General features: G+C 42.6%; 1 protein-coding gene across 2 annotated transcripts in view; it reads left to right on the top strand.

The window, feature by feature from the left end:
* Window positions 1-22,264, top strand: part of SOBP (sine oculis binding protein homolog) — a 158,945-nt gene that overhangs the window by 81,704 nt on the left and 54,977 nt on the right. Inside the window, exon 5 of one of the 2 annotated variants that reach the window (XM_078054917.1) lies at window positions 11,623-11,718. The exons of the other annotated variant lie outside the window; for it this stretch is intronic. Within the exon in view, the coding sequence (XP_077911043.1) occupies window positions 11,623-11,718 (96 nt within the window). The remainder of the gene's footprint in view (window positions 1-11,622; window positions 11,719-22,264) is intronic. 2 annotated transcript variants of the gene reach the window in all.

The following is a 22,264-nucleotide window of genomic DNA, read 5'->3' as shown; positions in this document are numbered from 1 at the left end:
TCCTCTGCTGACTGAGCTGCTGTGGGAGAGCCAGTGTGGCGTGGGGGTCAAGAGCCTGCACATGGTGTGGGAACATCTGCATTTGGACCCCAGCTTGGCCTTTGTCAGCTCTTTAGCTTTGGATAAGTTACTGAACTTCTCTACATTTCAGACTCCTTACTGGCAAAATGGAGGTGGTTGGTAATATAGACCTTACAAGGGTTTGAGGAGCTTTAATGAGCCAAAGTATGCAATTGTTTAGCATGGTGTCTGGCACAGAACAAACTTTAATCTTAATTTTACTGTCAAAATGACTTCTATACTGAGTTTTCTTCCTTTGTGGTGACAGTTCTGTGAAGCAGTCATTGAGCTGGAAGTTTCTAGAAGCAGTGATGTTCTCTCCAGTGGGGTCCAGTCTGCAGTCTGGGAGCCTTCTTCTGTTGGGCCCTCCAGTCATCTCATATCTAGAACCACACTGGGCAACTGAGATATCAGGGTACAGAGGAACTGGAATAGTTTGGGAATTTTGGTAACCAGAAAGGTTAGGTGAGAGTTGGAATGGAACAAATGAGAGGGGCAAGGCTGCTCGCTGTGCAGGGGAAAACTACCCTCTCTTGTTCTCAATTATACCCTAAAGAGAGAGGATGTGGAAACCCAGGACACTTTTTGTCTTTTGTCACCTATGCTTTGATTCTAAAATATAACTCTTGGAAATGTAATAATAATAATAATAATACCTTTAAAAAGGGGTGACAGGGGAACAAGTGTTAACTGAAGTTATCTTCTAAAAATGGACCTTAACCTGATACTCAGCTGTTGGCTTCAACAGGCCCTGCCCTCAACACAAGCCAAATTCTGCTGGAAAGATTGTCCCCTATTTAAACATGTCACAATCCCATCTTTTATTACTTCCATTCATTATCTACAGAATGGCTGGGATTTAAAATGAACACTCCAGAGAATGCCATTTGAGCAGAAGCTCCTTTGTTGCCATCTTTACATTTGTCTCCTCAGAGAGGCTGATCAGTCCTGGGTTTGTTTTATTATTATTATTATTATTATTATTATTATTGATATTGTTATTATTATTAGAGAGAGAGCGTGTGCTGTGGAGGGGGGCAGAGGGAGAGAGAGAGAGAGAGAATCTTAAGCAGGCTCCACACTCAGCACGGAGCCCCTTGTGGGGCTCAATCTCACCACCCTGAGATCATGACCTGAGCCAGATCCAAGAGTTGGACACTTAACCAGTTGAGCCACCCAGGCGCTCCTCAGCCCTGTGTTTGGAAACAAGGTACTTGGACTTGGTTCCTCTAAGCCTGATGGTGCCTCTGTTAAAGTTCAAGTGGTATGTGGCTCGTAGTTGAAGCTGTCAGGAGGACTATCCAATTCGGAATCACATCCTGACTTCACACCCTGCAAGACCCGGGGGCAGAGTGAGCAGATGTGTCACCTTGTCTTTCTCCCTCACCTGCTTCCACAGGCACAAACCACAGCATTGCTTCATGTTGGTCAGAACATTTGTGTGGACAATGCGCAGTAAGAGCCAGGATTTTTCTCCGAGTCTTGGTCTTTCTTCTTTATATCAGGCCAATTTTAGATCTTTAAGACCATTGCATAATTCTCACTTCTATTTCTTACTAAAGAAATCTTATCTTTTTTTTTTTTTTTAAAGATTTTATTTATTTATTTGACAAAGAAAGACACAGCGAGAAAGGGAACACAAGCGGGGGGAGTGGGAGAGGGAGAAGCAGGCTTCCCACTGAGCAGGGAGCCCAATGCGGGGCTCGATCCCAGGACTCTGAGATCATGACCCGAGCTGAAGGCAGACACTTAATGACTGAGCCACCCAGGCGCCCCAAGAAATCTTATCTTTAGGACACCTTATATTTTGGGCTCCATTATAGGATGCTGAGTATAATACTGTCCCAGTCAGAGCGGTGACCAGGGTGGGATACTTTTCTGTGGCTATCCAGAGTGGAGGACCAGAATGGTCATTTCAAGGCTACTGTCTATGGAGACAGCTCCAGCCAGGCCAAGTGCACAGGTCAGAGTGTCCAAGGCAGGTGCAGAATCAAGGGTGAGGGTTGAGAGCAGAAAGTGGTATGGAAATGGCCTCGAAGCTGGAGCTGGTAGGGAACCAGTGACGAGAGTGCAGAACACTATTGGGCATCTACAGGCCCACTTTGCAGATTGGTGGGCACCCCGGGGATGGGGTAGACTGAGGCCCATGTGAACCATGCAGAGAAGATGTAGGCATCCCTGTTGTATCTGGACCCTCATTATGGCATTTCTGTGGTTGCTGGTAGGAGAAGAAAAAAAGGTTGATTTGAGCACTGAACTTTATTACAGATAACAATTGTGACATCATGGTCTTTGACAAGTATTGCTGCTAATTTGGAATTTATAGTCCTTGGCCTCAGAACTGGAAACTAATTCAAGGATATAGTTGTTTCAGTTCATGACTCATGGCTATCTGTGACCACCATCACCAGGGTATTTCCTCTAGAAGTAGTTGTCTCCTCTAGAAGTAGTGAGAGATACACACTGATTCATCCACATGCTCTCTCATGTTTCCCGGGGTCCATCTCCCCTTTGCTAAGAGCCATATACGTGTGATGTGGCAGGTCATGATGAAGGGTACATGCTGTGGCGGGGACACAGAGCAAGCTAACTTCCAGGACGGGACTCCAAGCCTCTTGCATTGTCTTCTCACCTGCTGAGATAATTAGCCCCCGACCTGACAGGAGCTGCTTTCCTGCTGCTCTGTTTCAATTTCTCCCGGTAGCGGAGGGTGTTGTGGTATTGAACAGAGGCTGGTGTACTGGCCTTTGGCTCCCCACAACCCCACCCTTGAAGAATTACCACAGTCTAGGCCTGTTTCCCAGCTAGGCAAGTCCCGTGACTTAATTTCGCCAGTTCATCCAAGAGTCTCCACTGCTTTGATGTGCTGACTCATCTTAACCAAAGCCACAATCTGCATTTATACGCTGGAGGGCCAGGACCGGATGCGATAAGACGCACAACGTCCTTTAGAGTCCGCACAGCACCATTTATGGGATTAATAAAGAATAATATGATAATACTAATAATGCTTTTAGAAATTCACAAAGGAAATTGCTGAAGGATCTGAATAGTTGAGTGAGCTCTGTAGGGCACCTCCTTCTGGAATTGACGCGCTTAGGTGTCATAACCAATGATCCAAAGGTTATTTAATAACAATCAGGTCAAAGAGGTTGGTTTGTTTTAAGGATTAGTTTTATAAATTTTGAAGTAGCATCTCCCTCAGGCTGTGCCAGAGACTTACTGACTCATGTTTGCTCTGTTGCTTTTTTCCTAGGCTCTTCGCAGACCACCCCACCCCCTTCAGTAATGTTTGTTCTTAAACATTCTCCTTTCCTAGTTTCCTTGGTGTATTCAATCTTCAAAACCCAAGAAAACCAAAGAATTACGAAAACCTCCCTTAATTAATAATAAATATTTTTAGCTTCATGACATCAGTATTTTCAAGTTATTTCACACTGATTTTTTTTTAAACCGCTAGCAGTGAGGTAGCAGATTATCAAGCACAGAGTAGGGGCTGTGGAGGCGGATTGCCTGGGTTCAAATCCAGGTTCCAGCCCTTGTTGGCTGTGCGACTTTGCGTGCACTCCATCATTTCTCTGTGCTCTTGTTTCCCGTATGTAAGATGGAGACAGTGATAGCGCCTACTCATAAGTTGTTGTTCTGTTTTGGTATATGTATGGGCGTGTGTGTTAAATGGGTTAATACACATAAAGCACTCAGAATGGTGTCTGCTGCATACGTAACAGCTGTGGGGATGTGAGCCATTACTATGAATCTTTGATAATATCCAGAGCAGTATCTTCATCTGGTTCTGGTATGTTTCCTATTCCCATCTGAGGCCAGGTTATTTCGAGGGAGACTTCTTGCGGGTAGTAAATCCCCTCCATTACGTCTGGATCCTTTCCTAGTCTTACAGATAGGGGTCCTTGCCTGCTCTGCATTTCCTCTAATTTCTTAGGTCCATCCTGAGGTCTGTAAATAAAGACTAGAGTCCAGCCCCTTCTGCCTAGTGATTTCAGAGAAAAGGAATAAAAGGACCACCTGAAATGCCTAGATTAGGCCAATTATTTAAGTATTTTATAGGTGCCAATGGGTAACAAAGTAGAATTGCTTGCCTTTTGTTTCCCCTTGCACGACCCTGGGTAATAAATACAGATGAATAGTGAGTGAAAAAGCCAAAAGGCAGTTGGTGGGCAGAGGCAGGAGGTGGGGGGGAGGGGAGCCGTCAAGGAGCACGGATAATCCACCATGGATTAAGGGTCCTGAGATAATCAGAAGCTGCTTGGGATGTGGTGGCATGGCTTTCGCAGAGAATACAAAAGCGGGCCGAGTGCCCCAGCTGCTGGGCCTTACCTGTGGACCACTTCGATAAAACAATCCTTACCAAAGAGACTCAGGTGACCTGACGAAAAGCAGTGCAAGATAAATCCAGCAGTCGTGTCCTATAGAGGAAAAATAGATTTAAAAAAATGAAAAGCAAAAACAGGGCTTTTCAGAACCACTTAGCAACTGCTGTGATTATTCTGGACACAGCTGTAATGTGCTGGGATGAGCATGATATATTTTAGCTCGTGTGGTAGCTGTATTTCAGGCTGATGTGGAATCTGTTGCCATAACTGTCATGCAATCCATTAGGGCCCCTGAGTAAGGGCAGCCATTAATCAGGCACGAGATCAGCCCGCTAGCCTCACACACTCACTGCTCTGAGTGGCTCTGACCTGACATCGTTTAAGGAGATGCTCATGGAGGCCATAAACATGATTCGATTCCCATTATCTTCATGTTGCATATTTGTTACCGTTATTCTTTGAAGACTCCAAATTGGATATTAAAAATTTATGATATATATAAAGGTTTGCATGGAGTGAAAAACAGAGCTGCAGCAAATAAGTCCATCTCATCCATCAGAGATGTGGGAGCTGTCAGAGGAGCCTGGCAGGTATGGAGCTTGGAGAATTAGGAGGAACTTCACTGGGGAAACAGCTTCTCCCTTGGCCTACTTGCTAAATGGGAATCTAAATACATTTTGTTAAAAGAACAAAGTAAAACAGCACCACTGCAGGAATCCCATAGTCAATCTTTGATGACAAGCTAATGAAAGGGAGGGCGAAGGATCCTGATGCAAAAATTCGTACTAACGTGAATTGAGCAGATGCCTGGGTCCAGAGACTGATGTTTCTGGATGCCTGTGGCGTCTCCAGAGCAGGGAGCCTGATGCCAGGCGGGAGTCCTCTGGGCGAGAGAAAGCTCTCTACCCAAGCTGCGTGCACACACAATCCTGTCCACGAGCCGTGCAATTCTCTGCAATCTGATGTTCACTGACTTGCATATTTGCATAGAAACAACTCATACTTAAGGGGATCCATTTAGAGAGGCAGGTAATTCAGGGTGGAGAAAAACAACATTTCTGGGTCTTAGCTTAAGAATCCATCCAACATATACATACAGGTTTCTTTGTTGTACAAGGTACTCTGCTGAGCATGGGGGGCTTCATACATTTTCCGTTAAGCAGTTTCCAGTCTGGTAGGGAAGATCAGACAGGAGTCATAACCAAGAGGAGTTACACCAAGGAGTCCCAGACTGACTTGGGGCACTAGGACTAGGCGAGGTGTCAGAAATAGGGAGCAAGGCACCGGGTGGGTTAATCTGGAATGGAATTTGGGGATGAGAATTTGTTAGACAATGACCCGAGGTTAGAGTGGGAGGCAGAAGAGAGAAACATGTGGACAAAATGATTATTGGCCAAAGTCCAAATTGAGTACAAGATCTGCAGTGAGGCTAAGAGTCTAGTGTCTAACCGGGTGGGGGGGGGGCAGGTGTGGGGCAGAAGTGCATGGAATAGCCAGTGAAGGTCCAGGGGGGAAGCAGGAGTGATCAGAGAGCTCTGGCAGAGGCCTGCTGACACTCAGGTATGGAGATGACTTCTGGGCTTCAGCGGCAGGACACCCATCTCTGGGGACTGGAGTGCAAGGCAGAATGTCCAGTTGCTAGGGTTGAAGGATTGGAGTTCATTCACACACTCACTAATTCACTCACCACTTATGGAGCCTTTATAATATGCCAGACAGTAGATGAGGCTCTAGAGATTTACAGCTGAATAGAACACCATTTCTGCACTCAAGGACCTCACAGATTAGTGGGGAAGACAAACACGTAGATGGTCATAATGCAATGCAATGGATGGAATGGATATACACACACGTGCGCGCGCGCACGCGTGCACAGTGGGGTACAGAGCCCAGGTTAGGACCAGGAGGAAGAGGTCTGGAATGGCTTCCTAAAGGAGCTACAGTCTGAATGAATGCTGTATACGAATTTTCCAGGAGAAGTCAGGAGGACAGATGAAATCCAGTTTTACAAGCAGAAAATGGAGGTAAAGGACAGGAATCCAGTTGAGGGCAACTGGGCATTCAGTCATGAGGAGCTGCGCTACCGAGATGAGCGTAACTGGGTCGTAACTCAGTGGAAGCCAGAGCTACTCCGTGGGCCTCCCTGCATTAGTCTCGCCCAGGGCCAGCACGGGCTGAACTTTACCGAGGGGCCCAGAAACCAGGCTGACCTTTATGTCAAGTTCACAAGGATGTTCACAGCACACTGAAAGGCAGGCCACATGAGATGGTTGCAGTTTATTCCTCTCTGAGCCTCCTCAAGAGAAACGTATGTAGGCATTTGACTCAGGAAGGAGAGACCAGACACAGGACATTAGAAAATGAAATTCTAAGAGTTTTCAGAAGTGATGTCCCTGTGCTTTTATCTTGACTTTTGAAAATAAATTCTATTACTTTTGGTTTGCAAAATGAGTTCTAAAATATCAAAAGTTTTTCCCTGCAACTATTCATCTCTAAACTTACTCCCACAAGTTTGAGATGCACTATTTTTGACATCCTCAAGTCTGGTAGCAACACCACATGTGCGAGCTGACAGGTTCTACATCTGCTGGGGCCCTGGAAGGCTGAGTCTGGAGGCTCGGCTGCACCCTCCCCAGCTCTGGCTCCAGGCAGAACCTTCTCTTGTTTTCCGAAGAAATTTTGAAATCACAGTGATGCAGAGGTGTATACTCCCGTTCATCACAGGGAGTTATTAACTGGGAAGCCTAGTTATCTTTCCACTTAAATGGCAACAGTGTTAACCTTTTTGTTGAGTCAGAAATATCTCACTTTTCTGGGGTAGGCCTGTGAAGCTGTTTTTAGAATGTTCCACATTTTCTAAGGGAGTCCTCCAGAGGAGAAAAAAAAAATGCTGAGCTTGCTTGCATAGGCACATGACATCAAAGCTTTGGGCCAAAGGAAGAAGTGAATTCTTTGAAAGAGAACTAAAGATTGCTGTATGTAAGAACCAAAATAAAAAAGTGAATTAGTGATGATCCACAGGGAAAGAGGTGGATCCCGAAGTTTAAGCCAGAGATTTTAGAAGTAGAGAGGCAAATAGTCTAAATTTCTCGCACAATCTAATATTTATTCAAATGGTAGGCACAACATGAAAATGGATGCATGACTGTCAGCAAGATGGGGAAATCCCCTTGCAGTTGAAACGAAGGATTTTTATTTCTGTTTTATGGCAAGAAGTGGAGCCTTCTTAGAATAATAGATTAAAAATGTACCTTTGGTCTGACAATCATATTTATAGTAAAATGTAAGAAAAAAAATAGCTTCCCATTTGCTTTTCCCCATAGTTGGCATGAATATCCAGCATATTAGTCAGAATAAAGCTGTTGAGAACAAGACACATGGAGAGAATTAGTTCATCATGTATCTTGGCATTCCTTCTGTCAGAACTGGTCACTCCAGAACAAAGTCAGACATCAACATAGGTCTCCTAGCCCCAGGAAATGCCAAGAGCCGGCGGTGGGGTGGTCTGCCCCAAGACAGGCAGTTAGGGAACTCATTGTCCACGGAGAATTTAAGAACAATAATAAAACCAGCTAAAAGTCATTCTGCTTCATGTTATTACTGTGGCTGGAGATGTTGAGTATCTGCAGGGTTTGCACACCCCTCCCTGCCTGCCTCAGTACGCCATTGTCAGCCACCCCAGATGGGGCAGAGGCAGAAGAAGGCACTGGCTTCAATATATAACAGACTATAAAACGTTCTAAAATGATGCTACATGTAGGGTAAGGAAGCTCCTAGGATTTTGTCTAACATCGCCATCGAGTTGCTGGAAATGAAAGTAGAGCTCATTCCCACAGAATAATTACTGTGCACCGAGCAGTGGCAGGGCCTGATGGTCTAATGGTGAGGAACCAGGCACCACCCTGCCCTTAGGAAGTGTGCAGTCCTTGGGTGGTGGTGGGGGGGGACAAAAATCACACCAAACAACATAAAAGTACACCTCTGTCCAGTCTAAGAGAGGGCAGGTGGGGATTTTTGACTTGGTTAGAGAGATTCAGAAAGACCTTTTGAGGAACTGGTCTAGTAGTCCTTCCAAGATTAGTTGTCATGCCAGGGACTAAAATAAGGAATTTTTTGCCTGCAAGCAGCTAGTCATGTCCTCTCTCGAATCTTTAGAATAAGAACCATCTCAAGGGCCATATCCTACATCCTCTTAGTTGTTGCAGAGTGGTTCAGTCCAGTGAGGTTGGGACATGGTTAGAGAACATTCTGCCAACACTTTGCCAAGGGCCTCCTCTCTATACCCCTCCTCTGGGCATGCTCCTTAGATCAGTGGTTCTCAGCCCTGCTTGTACATTACAGTCCCCTGAGAGCTTTTTAAAAAAAACACCCATGTCCAGGCCCTACCCTGGCGCATTTAAATCAGAGTCTTGGAAAAGTCGGGCGGAGGGGGGAGGACATGCTCCAATGTTAAAAAGCCACCCCAGATGACTCTGGCATGCGGTTGAGGAGAGAACTACTGCCTTCGATGAATGCACTTAATTTCACTTGGTCTAGGAAGAGTAATTTTAGATTTTACTCTAAAAAAGAACTTCAGAATACAAAAGGAATTACTTTGGCAAGAGGTGGGTGAGTGCTTGTGTCTGCACATACACGTGAGGGGCGTGGCTCTCGGTCTCCGTGCGTGTGGTGTGCTTTCCAACTCGGTGGCATGTGGTGGAAACGCAGGATGAAATGTCTTAGACTCTGGAATCAGGTTGATTGTGAGAGGCAGACTGTTCCAAGGGCCATGGAGTTTGATGCAGAGGCAAATATACGGCTCAATAAAGAAGCAGATTTCTGGCTTTCTCTCTTCACTTCCAATTCTCCCAGACTCCCTCTCCTTTCTCTTCCTCTGCTGCTTTATTCAACCTCATAAATTAATAGGCTTTATATGAAGTCTTTTGCTCCTTTGAGGAAGCACCTTCAAATCTTACACCATGGGATTTTTTTGTTTTTGTCCTTTAAAAACATAAAAAGGATTGTGATCACCTTACATGTAAGTGGGATGGATGTATTTTTGCCACCAATGTTGAAAATATCCCCAGGCATCTGGTGTGTATGAATGTGTACACATAGTACATGCATAATAAACATATTCCACCTTATGAATATTTATACACAAGATACATATATATTGAATATAGACATATATATGTAAATAGTAGCCCTCGTAAACTATATGCTAAGTGTGTTTCCAAGCATATGTATCATAGTGCATCAGGAATATAATAAACCTACCACCAAGTTTAGCATATTTTGAGGTGGCATTTTCTGCAGAGTTGTTTATGGTAGGGTCTAGTTACTATCCATGTATGTTTTTTTTTTTTTTCCCATCACTTCAATGTTTGTTAAGTACTAACTAAAAGTAAGGCGCTGGGCATGGCAGAATTAAGAAAGATGAAGTAGATGAGGTCCCTGCCCTCAAGAGACCTCGCAGAGTGGCTTAAAATGCACTTACAAAGAATCGAAGATGTAACATTGTTCCTACCCACTGATATCTTATTGTTTTTCCTCCAGCTGCCTTTTTTATATACTCCACTTTAAAGTGGGCCCCATTTAAGACTCTATTGGCTTAGACCCCGATGTAGCTGCAGCCTAGAGCTTGACACCGTGAGAAGGAACATCATTGGTTTCAGTGCCTGCATAACCATCAGATGCGAACGATGCTTACACTTTCTGTCACGTGTAGTCCAATCCTGTAATGGCATTTTTTAAGTTACTCTGATTTGGCAGGGGGGAAAAAAGGTGTCATGAAAAGGCACCGAATCCCAGAGGTGTTCATAAATTTCAAAAATGAAACCAAAACAGACTTCTCCCACCGACTTCTTATAACCCAGATATCCCTGCCCATGACATTCCATTTCCAAATTCCATCTGGTTCCCTCCCTGTAATAAGTGGCAGAAGCCTTTATTAAAGACAAGCTATACCTCCTAAAATGGACAAAATCTGGATCCATTTCTAAAATGACAGTCCCCAGTCTAGCAGAGGAGCTCTGAGTGATACTTGTCAGCGGGCAAATTTCACTCCATGAAAGGAAAAACAATACACAAGGGCTGTCATCACTGTGCCACAGACGTAGACACATTGTTTTCTCCCCCCTCCATCCATACATCACAACAGGTAGTTCTCAGCTGTTTCCTTGGTGCCAGACATACATTTTATCTAAAGAGACAGCAGACAGAACTACCTGCTGCTTCCTGTGCGGCTCTCCCTGTGTTTCTCTCCTTTTTCCTACTTCACTTGGGCTTTTTAAAATCAGCTGGCAGGGAGCCAGGAGCTCATCATTTTAATGCAGTGCAAAATGGAATATGCATAATTATATGCAAGCCATATGTGAGGGAGACAGCTCAGCTGTGAATTTCAGGAGGCCAGGAAAGGGAGAGCAGTTAGGGCTAAGATGAGATGAGAGCAGAGCGGGGTGCAAGTGTCACCCAAATGAATGGTTTAATGAGTGTGTTGCAGACACGCCTCCTCTCACCTACCTCTCCCTCTCTCCAACTCCAAACCAGAGACTGATGGAGATTAGGAAGAGAAGACTGTATGCAAGCGGTATTGCTAATGGGTTCTGTTAATGTCTCCATTTAAACTTCAGCTTTCTTAATTAACAGTGTAGATCAAAATAACCAGTAACTTTTAATGCAGCTTCTTAATTAAATCTATTTTTTTACTGCATTCAATTGAAGAATCATTGTTCTTACTAGATCATTGCTCCTTTCAGATCTTTATTTAAAAATCAAGGGGAATCAGTTTATCTCTAATAGTATTACAATGCAAAATATAACGATGCAAATTGCTTTTCTTATGGCCTTGCTATTAGAATTTTTTTAAAGTGCATTATCTAGAGATTGCTTAAGCATGCCAAAAAGTTTAAACACGTACGTATGTCATATAATCCTAAATGTGCAACGAAAAGTCACTGGAAGATCGAAGTGGTGGTAATTTCCAACAAAATTACTTGATTTTGGTTTGCTTCATATCATTTAAAATATTACACCACGATGAATTTGCATGTTCAAACCAAACTATGTAAAGAAAAATAAATCCCAAATTTTGATATCTAAAAGGCGTACTGCGTATTTAAACAAACTTCTTAATAATGTTGTTATTTCTGGATTCCCGTTTGTTTAATGATCTGAGCTGTTATGCTTTTAGCTTTTTTTTCTTCCATTATTTGTAAGTCCCTAAATAGGCCATTATATTTCCCTTCAGGCTAGAGATGAAGATGGACATGCTGAAAATTTTCCCCAGCAGCACTATGCTAAGGAAACTCCAAGGCTTGCCTTCAAGAATAACTGCGAACTACTTGTAAGAATAACATACTTACAACAAGTCTAGAATGTTACTTTAGCACAGTGAAAACAGTTTTTGAAAGGGTTTGTTCATTATTACATAATTTATGAAGTATTATAGTTTTTCTGTATAGAGTTCTAAATGCTAATTCTGATATCACTGAATATGAATTATAAGATCTCAAATTGTTTGCAAATCTTTTATATCTGATTATAGAGCTTGGATGGCCCTGTCTTTATTAGCTTGTTTTGTATAGTAGTTTATAACCAGCCATTTGGAGAATGGCTAGTAAAGTTAAAAATACAGAGAAAGACAGTTGATATATGTAGCTTGGAAAAAAACAATCCCACCTCCACTCCTCCTCCTACTTCCTAATTGTACACTATTTTAGGAGACAACATGGTAATATTTTGTTCTGCTAGGAAAGATAGCAGAGTTGACACGCAGTACTCCCTTTAGAATTCAAGTATTCCTACACTCTCTTGCCAAACTCAATCAGGCACTTTCTGCTTTTCTATGTAGGAGAAGTCAAAGCAGCGACAGGATGCAGGGATGTTTACAAGTCGTGAGAGAGAGGATATCAGCTGTGACAGGGACTCTGTTCCAATGCAGGGTTAATTTGCTGTTCATTTTAGCATTTACAGCAAGACAAGATGAAAAGCAGGCAGGAATGCCTATTATATTTCTATTAAATGAATCTGTTGGGACCTAATGTTCTTGATTAGCTTTTGAAAATGAGTGCTCCGCAATGCATTTTCTGTTTACCTAAAGTAAACAGAGAATGAATAGTCATTTATTTAGAGATTTAAACACTGCTTTTGAAAATGAAGCTTTATGAGGGATCTAGCTATATTGTCCCTAAATGTTCTTTTCTCTTCAATTGCATTAAAGCAAAAACATTTGCTCCAACTAAATGAAAACACTGAAAGAGAATGAGGATGCTCAGTTGTTACATTCTGAGGTAGTCTCATTTCTATTTCGTTTTTTGGCCGAACACAGTTCAGCTCTGCCAGGTCTCCGCATTAGGAAAGCCCACTTCTAACAGTCTTTGGACTTAGCTCTGATACCAACTGTTCATTAAAAACAAGGTGTCCAAAGAGCAGGAGAAGAGAGAAAAATGCCCTTCTTACCCATCCTAGCCGCAGCAGCTGGATGTTGCCAGTGAGAAACGCCTTTCCCCACTCCACAGACTGCATGGTTACAATAGCGCCACTCACTCTATGTCCTGTCCCTTGACCCACCAATCCGCAGGCCAGTTTGCTGCTTATACATGCAATTTTTTTTTTTTTTTCTGAAAATTCAGCTCACCTTATATTTTATCTTAGGGCTCTTAAACTTCCAGGCCTGTTAGCGTGACCTATGTTGGGGGAAACTTTTTTCATTCATTTCCGTTTTAGTATTTCACCTATGACTATGGTTATCCAGCAGAGGACCCTAGGCTGTGGGCCATTTATACTATGTTTTGGTATCAAAATGCATTGGGGAGTATCTTATTTCTTCTTAGAGAAATTGTTAAAAGTAATATGCCATATTTGATTTTTTTAAAAATATTTATTGGTAAAATGAACATGCTTGAGTCCTGGTTGTGGTCAGTTTATATAGGAGGAAGTAAGACATACATGTGAACATCTTTTCCAGCTATCTTTAGAGAAAATATATGTTTAATCATTGCTATGCTTAAACACAATATTGTGTTAGCAGTAGTTTTGAGAGATTGGTATAATCTTTGTCCTTCTTGTCACTGTTAGAAATGCTTTATTTTCATCAGCATACTTTTCTGTGATAAAGGAAAAAGGAGAGTAAAGAGAAAAAACAAGTAAGCTTATTTCTCCAAGGAGAAATTTAATTTTTTCAACTGCAAGAGAAGCAGTGGTGTTTGGCTGATTATGAAGCCCAGAGAAGTTATGTTTCTATATGAAAGGGACTTGTACATTCTTAAGAGAGAAATAGGAAGTCCTTGGAGTTTTCTTAGTGCAGCTTAGAGCAAATTTTTAAAGACTTCATGAAAAAAGATTGCAAGTCCCGCTCCAAAGTGCTTTCTTAGCTTAAGAGCCATCTTGCATAATTCCCTGCAGCAAGAGCAGTGGTGCGTTTAGAAAGTGGAGGAACCCCGTGGGGGATGCCGATGGCCCTTGGGAGAAAACACTGGGGCCACAGGTTGCTTCTAGGCTCCCAGCGATCAGGACACAGGGCTAGGCAGCTAACCCTCTGGACCACAGGGGCTGACAGAAAGTGCCCTGGCCAGGTAGCTTGGACCTTGCCTCAGACTTTATTAGTGACTGTTTATTGTCTCCGCCCTCCCCCCCACACCCCCAGCCTCTGCTTCTTGGAAGAGGGTTAAGTAACCTAAACAGAAGCAAAGCAGAATCCATGCCTGGAACGCACCAGGCTGTGTAATCAGAAGGCACTGACAAACAAAGCATTGGCTGGTAGAGAAATCTGCTGTGCAACTGGAGACCCTGTAGGGTATTGATTTTTCCATTTAAATCCCAAACTGTGCTATGTGCCTTCACACTTAATGTACAACACAGATGACTAGATATTTAGCTTGGTGGCCAAGATTCTTTGGTTGGTGATTGTGCAGCAGCTTCCTTATGCTTTTTATTAATTTTGAAAATGCAAGGCTGTCAAGATGAGTGACATTAGATAAAGCTTGAGACTGTTTGATGTAACACAATTCAGTGTAGCCCCATCTACCTCTTCATAGATAGGTACACATGCACACACACACACACACACACACACACACCAGGGTATTTTACTGGCAGAGCTAAATCTATGACCAAGGCAAATAACTTTCAATAAAAGAAGCTGTAGAAATTCACATCGCATTAACACTCCAGGAACACAGCTTGTGGGAGTCCAGAAGAGGGAACATTTAGAGCCAGGCGCAGGTGACTAGCCTCTGCCCCAAACTTCACCTCCATTGCTGGTCCCTTTACCATTATTGCCTCATTCTTTGGGGACTAGAAGGCCTTCTCTCCTCTTCTTTTCCTCAGTTACAATGCTCATATTGATATATGAGCTATAGGGAAAGGAGGACCTTTATCATATTATGAGCTCACACCTCATCATCCAGGACCTTCTCAGTTCTTAAAAGCCAGCTGGGAGTAAGACCTTGCAGAAATACAGCAGAAGCTGGGCCCTTGGAGGGAGAAGACCTGTAGCTAAAAGAAGAGGAATGTTGAGAGGGTTTGGGGGAAGGAACTGAAGGCACCCAAGCCTACTCCCAAGGTGTTCTCAAGGCCAGTCCAGAGAACATCACTGAATTCAGGAAGGAGGTCAAAAATATAATCAAAGAACAGCAACAACAACCTCGCGTAATTGGGTTGGGAAGAAAGCAGATTTAGGAAGTCTGAAAGGAGAAATAAGAGTAAGGAAACTCAAGGGGGAAATCAGCCTGTTTTTCCTCAGTTCCAGATTCCCAAGTCATCACCGAGACAAAGTCTGACTCCCTTTGGCTTTTCCTAAGGCTGTCAGGGGTGGGAGTTTTACAGAGGGTGGGGGAAGGAGTCCACAGCTGGGAAGCTACATAAAAATAGCATCAGGGAAGAATTCTTTCTGGTCACTTAGAATGCCAGTGTAGGGAGAAGATGAAAACCGTTTTAGTTTTGTGGCCTGTGAACAGAGGTGGTGGGGAGGAGAGATACTTAGGCAGATCTTCTATGGGCTGATCTGTCCATCTCATTTCCTTGTGAAGGTAGACAAAAGTTGGGTTATAAACGTTGGACATGGTCCTTAGGCAGAACTGCTTTGTATTAATACATTGTTCAACTAGCAAGACATTATTGAGCATCTTCTGTATACATGGAATTGTACTACACAGTGCTTTTAGGGGACACGAAATGGAAAAAGGCACAGTCCCTTCCCTGAAGGAGCTTACAATTCAATAGGAGGAACAGGCATATACAGTATTGTAGTCATCAGGAACATGGGCTCTCAGGTCTTCCTGAAAGTTACAATTTTGCCCCAGCCAGACTTTAACTTATGCTATATTACTCTGGTGGTATCACTAAGGATCATAAGCACAAAGGCTCAAAATTTATGGTGACACATCTGGCATTACATCACAGTGGATCCTCTTAGACCTCTCTGAACCTCAGATCTTCATCTGTAGAGTGTGATAATAAAAGGTAATAACCTCAGAAGATATTGTAAGGCTTGAGAGTGATGACATATTTAAAATGCCTCATACACAGTATGAATTAGCTGCTATTATGATTCTTCTTATTGCCATGATTGTTATCATTACACAGTTGGCTGTGCCCAAGAGAGCACCAGCAAAGTTCTGGAGTACAAAGGAGGAAGAGATTATTTCCAAATGTAGTAATTAGAGACTTAACAAAGGAGGAGGATACCTTTGATCTAGGCCTTCCATGGTTGGATTTTGATAGCTGGAGCCGAGGTGTAAGGAAAGGGGGCATTCTAAGCCGAGGGAAATAGCGTGGCAAAGGCAAGGAGGTGGGAGAGTATAGACTAGGTGAGCCACCAGTAGGTGGCACCTGAGTTGACCGGAGTATAGAGTACCTGAAGGAGAAGGGGTTGAGCTGGGAAGCTGGTTTATTTGCACAGGACACCATCCCTATCAGGTTTGGACTTCAGTAGCTCTACTTCATGGAAATTCCTAGTACTTCTGTGGATTTAAAAAAATTATTATGGAAAATCACTAGCATGCACAAGAGTAGAGAGATGATGTCATGGACTCCCTGTACCTATCATCTAGCTTCAACAGTGATCAACTATTAATCTTGGCTTCATCTATCGCTTTGTCCTGTACCCACCCCATCCCCCTTCTATTATGCTGAAGGATTGTAAACAAAGAAGCTTTTTTGCTTCTTTTTTGGTAAAGACTTTAGCTCCCCCACTTTTCTGGGTAGAAAGAATCTGTTGACACTGGTTAAATTGGGAATTGGAGCTTTGGGACTAAGTACGCATAAAACAAATGACTCTTGGTTATGCAGTGTGCTCTTGCCTCCCTCCTCAGTACAACCTTGCAAGTCTTGGACAATCAGATCTAGTTTAAAAAGCCCTGAAGGTAAAACAACACACCACAATGTCAGTAGTGACTTGGCCAGTGAGGGCCCTGGTTCTAAATGTATTTATTTAAAAATAAAATCAGATCTCTTTGCAACTCAGCCCAGCTCATGAGCATATGTTGGCCTCACAACATCAGCGAGGGGTAATTCTGGGGTTGTGGTCACATATTAGTTAGTGCTAGAACTTTCCTGCTAGATCATGGAGACTTAATGAGAACCACCTACCCTCCCCCACCCCCCGCCCTGAAAAGGTCATAGAAACAGCTGCATTTCACTTGAAACTTGATGGGCTCTTCAAAATAGGTGTAATTAACCAAAGACCCTCCGCTTAACACTTGGTTTAACAGAAAGCTAGATTCATGCCCCTGCTCAGTTTGAAGTTAGCAGTTCTTTGATGTTACAGCTGAGCAGCACAAAGCACTGAGAATGTAAATTCGTGGTGACACACTTGGACTTCCGTCACATCAAATAAAATATCATATGACATTTGTGTATGTAGTATGCCGTGTACCAGTTTCCCGAAATAGTCATTGTAACAGCCCCAAACACGTCAATGACCCAGAAAACCCCAGGGACCAGTTGCTATCTAGAGAGAGTGGGCCTCTCCCACCATTTCACACCCACCCTCCAGATCCCTTTAGTCTGGTGCTGTTTTGCCCCAAACTGGGCTCCTACAGTTTTTTGAAATATGTTTTAGAAAAATAGAACTTTTTAGAAAGAGAAGGGCCAACATTAGACTAAGCAAGGGGCAGTTCCAATGGAGGTGGCACGGTGACGCCCTGCAGCAAGACCTCTCTTCTTGGGCAGAGGCAGAAGGGGTGTGTTCTGCTCGGGCTGTCGTGTTCCACCCACACAGCCCTCTGTTTCCGTAGGTGCTAGTGTTTCACGGGCTCTGGTTTTCTGCTTCCCTTTCTCGCCAGCCTCTTGGTTCTCTTGCTGCCGTACACTTATGGTTCGGAGCCTTCTTCTTCTCCTGTACAAAGACCCTCTGCACCGCGGTAGACCATCTCCCTTCACTCCCCAACTAGGCAAACCCATTTCAACTCTCTCTTTTTAGTTTCTTTATTTGGGGGAGAAGCCACTTGGATAAGGGCTAGAGTTCCCCAGCTTCTGCACTCGTATAAGGACATTTCTTGGGGTTAGGGACCCTCGATTTGATCAGGGACCCTCGATTTGATCGGAGACCCTTGGTCCTCGGCAAGCTCCCTTTTCCAAGCCATGGAGATCTTTGCCTTTCTGGTTTCTGGGCCATTGCATGGAAAGGTCAGAGGCATGACGGTTTGGTTTTCATGCTGACTTCCCACGCGGTACATCACAGTGGTTCTTAGAGCCAGAGAGAGGTGTGGAGGACCCTGTGTACTCCAAGGGAGACAGTGTGGTGTGGCGGATAAGAGTGGGTGTCCCAGTGCCTGCTCTGCACACCCCCGGCTGTGCAGCCGGGGCAAGCCCCTATCTGCCCTGAGCTTCAGTGTTGCTATCAACAGAGTGAGAATAAACAGTACGTACCTGATAGGGTTGGTTTGAGGAGTAAATGGGATTATGTATAAAAGTATGCATCTTACAGTAAAAATTCAATAAATGTTAGCCTTATGACTAATAAAATGGAACTAGAAGGTGGCATTAGTTTAAACGAAATCTTAATGCAGATGCTGGGAGTACCTGCCCTTATTTTCTCACCAGAGTCTCTTCCCAGTTGGTTTGCATAGAAGCCCGTATGTAATATTTTAGCTTCAGAGAAACCCTTGAGCATCTACCCACTTGCCTATTTATGCTGAAGGCACTAGAGATGCCTGTTGGCTGCATAGCAGATATTGCTGCTTTGTGAGTTACTGCAATATTGGAATACTTTTTTTGAAAAGAGAACTTTCAAAATATAGTATGGTGTTATATTGAAGAGCTTGGACTCTTGAGCTAGACTGTTTGGTTCGGATTCAGGAATCTCCACTACTCCACCCATTGGATGTGTGACCTTGGGCAAGTCACAGAATGTCCATGTCCTCGTCTGTAAAATGAGGACAATATCTGTCTAGTGGGATTGGTATGAGGTCCAAATGAATGAACACCCATAAGGTTCTTAGAACAGTATTTGGCAAACAGTTGTTACTCAATCAGTGTTGTGATTATGATTATGATTATTTCTTCCAAGCCTGCTTCTTTTCAAACACAGCATAGGATACCATACTTGGCCACATTCTCTAGCAATAGATTATCTGAAAGTCTTGGATGTGCACATTTGCATGCAAAAGCCACAAAATTTCCTTGTGAACAATGAGGAGGACAAGATATATTTGCAGATAATTCTTAGAGCTAAGCTTTTTTTTTTTTTTTTTTAAATATAACCTCAGGAAGACTCTCTACATGATCCAAGACCCCTTCATCTTGCCCTACCATTTAGTAGTAAAATTGTTAATCTTGGAAGTATGCAACTAAAAAATTAAGTGCAAAGCAAAGGAAAAAATTTAATTTATACTTGGGAATATCTACAGTAGCAAATGGCTGTGGCTGTTAAGGAAAGGAGACAAGAAATCATCCTTTGTGGGGAGTCTCCAATATGCCAGCACTGTGCTTGGTCTTTATACACTTTCTTTTAGACCCTTCATTCTCCATAACTTTGCTAAACAGCAATTGTTATTTCCACTTTACAGGTGGGGAAGTTAAAATTCAGAGGTGTTATGTTCCTTGCACCGGGGGTGGAAAGGGGATCCAATGAGCAGGTGCAGAGTCAAGGTTTGACCCATATCTCTCTGACCTTTGCTCACACCAAGACTCACTGCTGCCTTCTCAGGGTAGGGACCAGGTCTGATACACCCTTCCATTCCAGGGCTAGAGAAGGTATTCAATCTATATTGGTGGAATGAAGGAATTAAGAAATTAATTCAGAATCACTCTTTCTAGCTTCTTTATAGTAACAATTCTTTGGGAGAGTTCTGAAGCCAGAAAGAACACCTATGAGAATGTCAGGAAGGGGAATTTATTCAGAAAGGCCTGTAATGTTGGAGAATGCCCAACTGTATAATAAATTGTGGGGAAAGGAACCAAAGTACATGTTTTTTAGTTTGGTAGACTATAGAAAATATATTTTTCAATATGATATAAGCATTTGAGTATATTATTTTTAAAAATCTGACAGCAATAGATTATGTATGATAAGTGCTATGTCTTCTTTTGAAGATTTGGATTCTTTTCGTGATCAGTAAGGCCATTTTAAAAAGGGCTGATCCCTTTTGATTTAGTACTGTTTTATTCCTGAGAGGGAGCTGATCTATATCCTTCGAGATTTCTGACCATTACCCAGAGTCAGAGGATATGTCAGTCATATCCTCCCCTCATTGCTTTAATTGCTAGAACTGAACAATTACCTAAAATACCAAAGAAAAGTCACCTCTGGTGGCTTCACAGAAACTCTCAGTCATATATCAAGCAAATCCAGAAAATCAGATTGGATATCAATTATCAATATAAAAGCACACAAGTAACCAGCCAGAACTAAAATTCATCATATTCAGTCACGTGTTTGGTTTATGGCTAGAAGAACAAGCTAACCAAATTCTCTTGGGAGAAAAAGGGAAAGGGTATGAAAAATATTTGGAGTTGAGAAGACTGACATATGTGAGTAATAAGGGAGGCAAGAAATTGGAGACGGTGATGTGGGGGTGATAGGGGACTGGTGAGAAGGAATTTTGAAAGGGAAGAAGGAAGATAAAAGCCTATGAGTAAGCTGCGAACGGACAGATTCAGGCAAACAAGAATCATTAAAAGAAAGTATTTTCTCATGGCATTTGGCTTGAAGTCTCTTTCACAATCACGTATTTTGTACACTTCCCAGTCTTCTGGTCTGAGATGTCAGGCCTTCCTGGAGGGATCTCTTCTCCTACTGCATGACCACATACAACCAGGAGAGGAGCCTCTATTTAAGTCCTGATGAGGCTCCCTTTGGCTGAGAGCTCTGTGGGGGAGGAGCTTTCTCTTCCCTCACTGTATCCCTGAGCAGGCACTTGCCCACAGCACATTTCATGGATTGTAAAATGCACTTTCTCCCCCTACCAGTTTAACATCTCAGAAATGGGATTGCAGATTATAGTTGGTGACCTGTCATTTTTTTAATTGGCAGTGTTTTTCCCTAGGAGTGGTATAAAATAATGGTATCTATCTTAACAACCGATGATGATGTAGATTCCATGAACTGTGGAGGTCGGTGCTCGATGATTATTTGTTTAATGAATGCATGTAGTAACATATCCCCCTGGCTCTAGTTCAGGTAAAAGCGAAATGCTTATGGTTGGCTCTGGATTGTGCATCGGCCACCGACAAGTTCAAGTGGGGAGCTGGCTTGTGGTCATCGCGGCTGAGCATGTTACTGCTGCATACTTCCCCTTCAGTGGAGCTGACAGATGGCTTTGTTCATTTTCTCAAGCAAAATGTTGAACCAGTTAAGACAGACCCCAGATAAGCCAGGTTTAAAATAATAAGCACAACTTTTCCCTTAATTATCCATAAAATTGCTTAATGTTCTACCATGGATTGCACATCCACCAGTATTTCTCTTGAAAATTCATGAAGGTACATTGGTAGAAGAGCGATGATTTCTTTCTTTTTCCTGATAAAACACACTGTAGGTTACATTAGGATAAAGTATGTTTTTTATAAATCAGGAGGCCTTTACCCATCATCGTCACCATCACCAACATCTCCTAGAGAAGTTCCCAACCTACTGAAGAGACAAGTACACATGGGTGCATTTCCTACACTTCAAGTTTCATAATCCACATCCAGGATATCAACTTGTATAGGTAACGTTATACCCTTAACTTCATTATGTGAAATACTCTGCTGTTTTATAGTGGTCAGATCTCAATATGGTTTGGTTTCATTTTCATGGAAATTTTGAATCTGATTTTGATATGGCAGCAGGATCTGTTACACACTTCTTTGTGTGAACAAAGAGGGGAAACCCATACAAACATTTTTAAGTGTCAAAGCCTGAGGTGGGAAGAGGGCAATATTTAAATATTGTTCACTGTGCTAGGATAATTAGCTTTACATGTAAAGTGTCCGGATTATTACAATATGTAAAATACTTGGAGAGCCTCTGTTACATATCCATTTCAATCAGTGGTGCTTTTAACTTCTAAATTGTCTGATAAATGTGTGAGGAATTTTTGGCTTAGAGAAATATTTATATATTTGCCAGATACCTTGAATTTTGAAAATATGTGACATTGTTGCATATATATGTATAAAATATGCTATATGAAGGCAGATTGTTATATCCTATGTGGAAATGTGGATACATATATAAGGGAAAATGAAAATAAACTAGAGCATTACAGAAGTGCTTATCAGCCTGTGGCATTTAGCGTATCTCATTTATGCAGTATTTTTTCTATAATAATTTGATGTTTACATTTGAATACATAAAATAAATAACATAGAAAAATAAAGTTGTAATGAAATATTTATTTTCATTTTTCCTTAGCATTTTGATTTTTAGACAGTGTTCTGACTGTCGTCCAATCAGCCAGGTT

Source organism: Halichoerus grypus, chromosome 9 (genome assembly GCF_964656455.1).
Source record: "Halichoerus grypus chromosome 9, mHalGry1.hap1.1, whole genome shotgun sequence".
NCBI classification, from domain to species: Eukaryota; Metazoa; Chordata; class Mammalia; order Carnivora; family Phocidae; genus Halichoerus; species Halichoerus grypus.
Note: the sequence above shows the minus strand (reverse complement) of the source record. Positions and strands in the feature narration are given on the sequence as shown.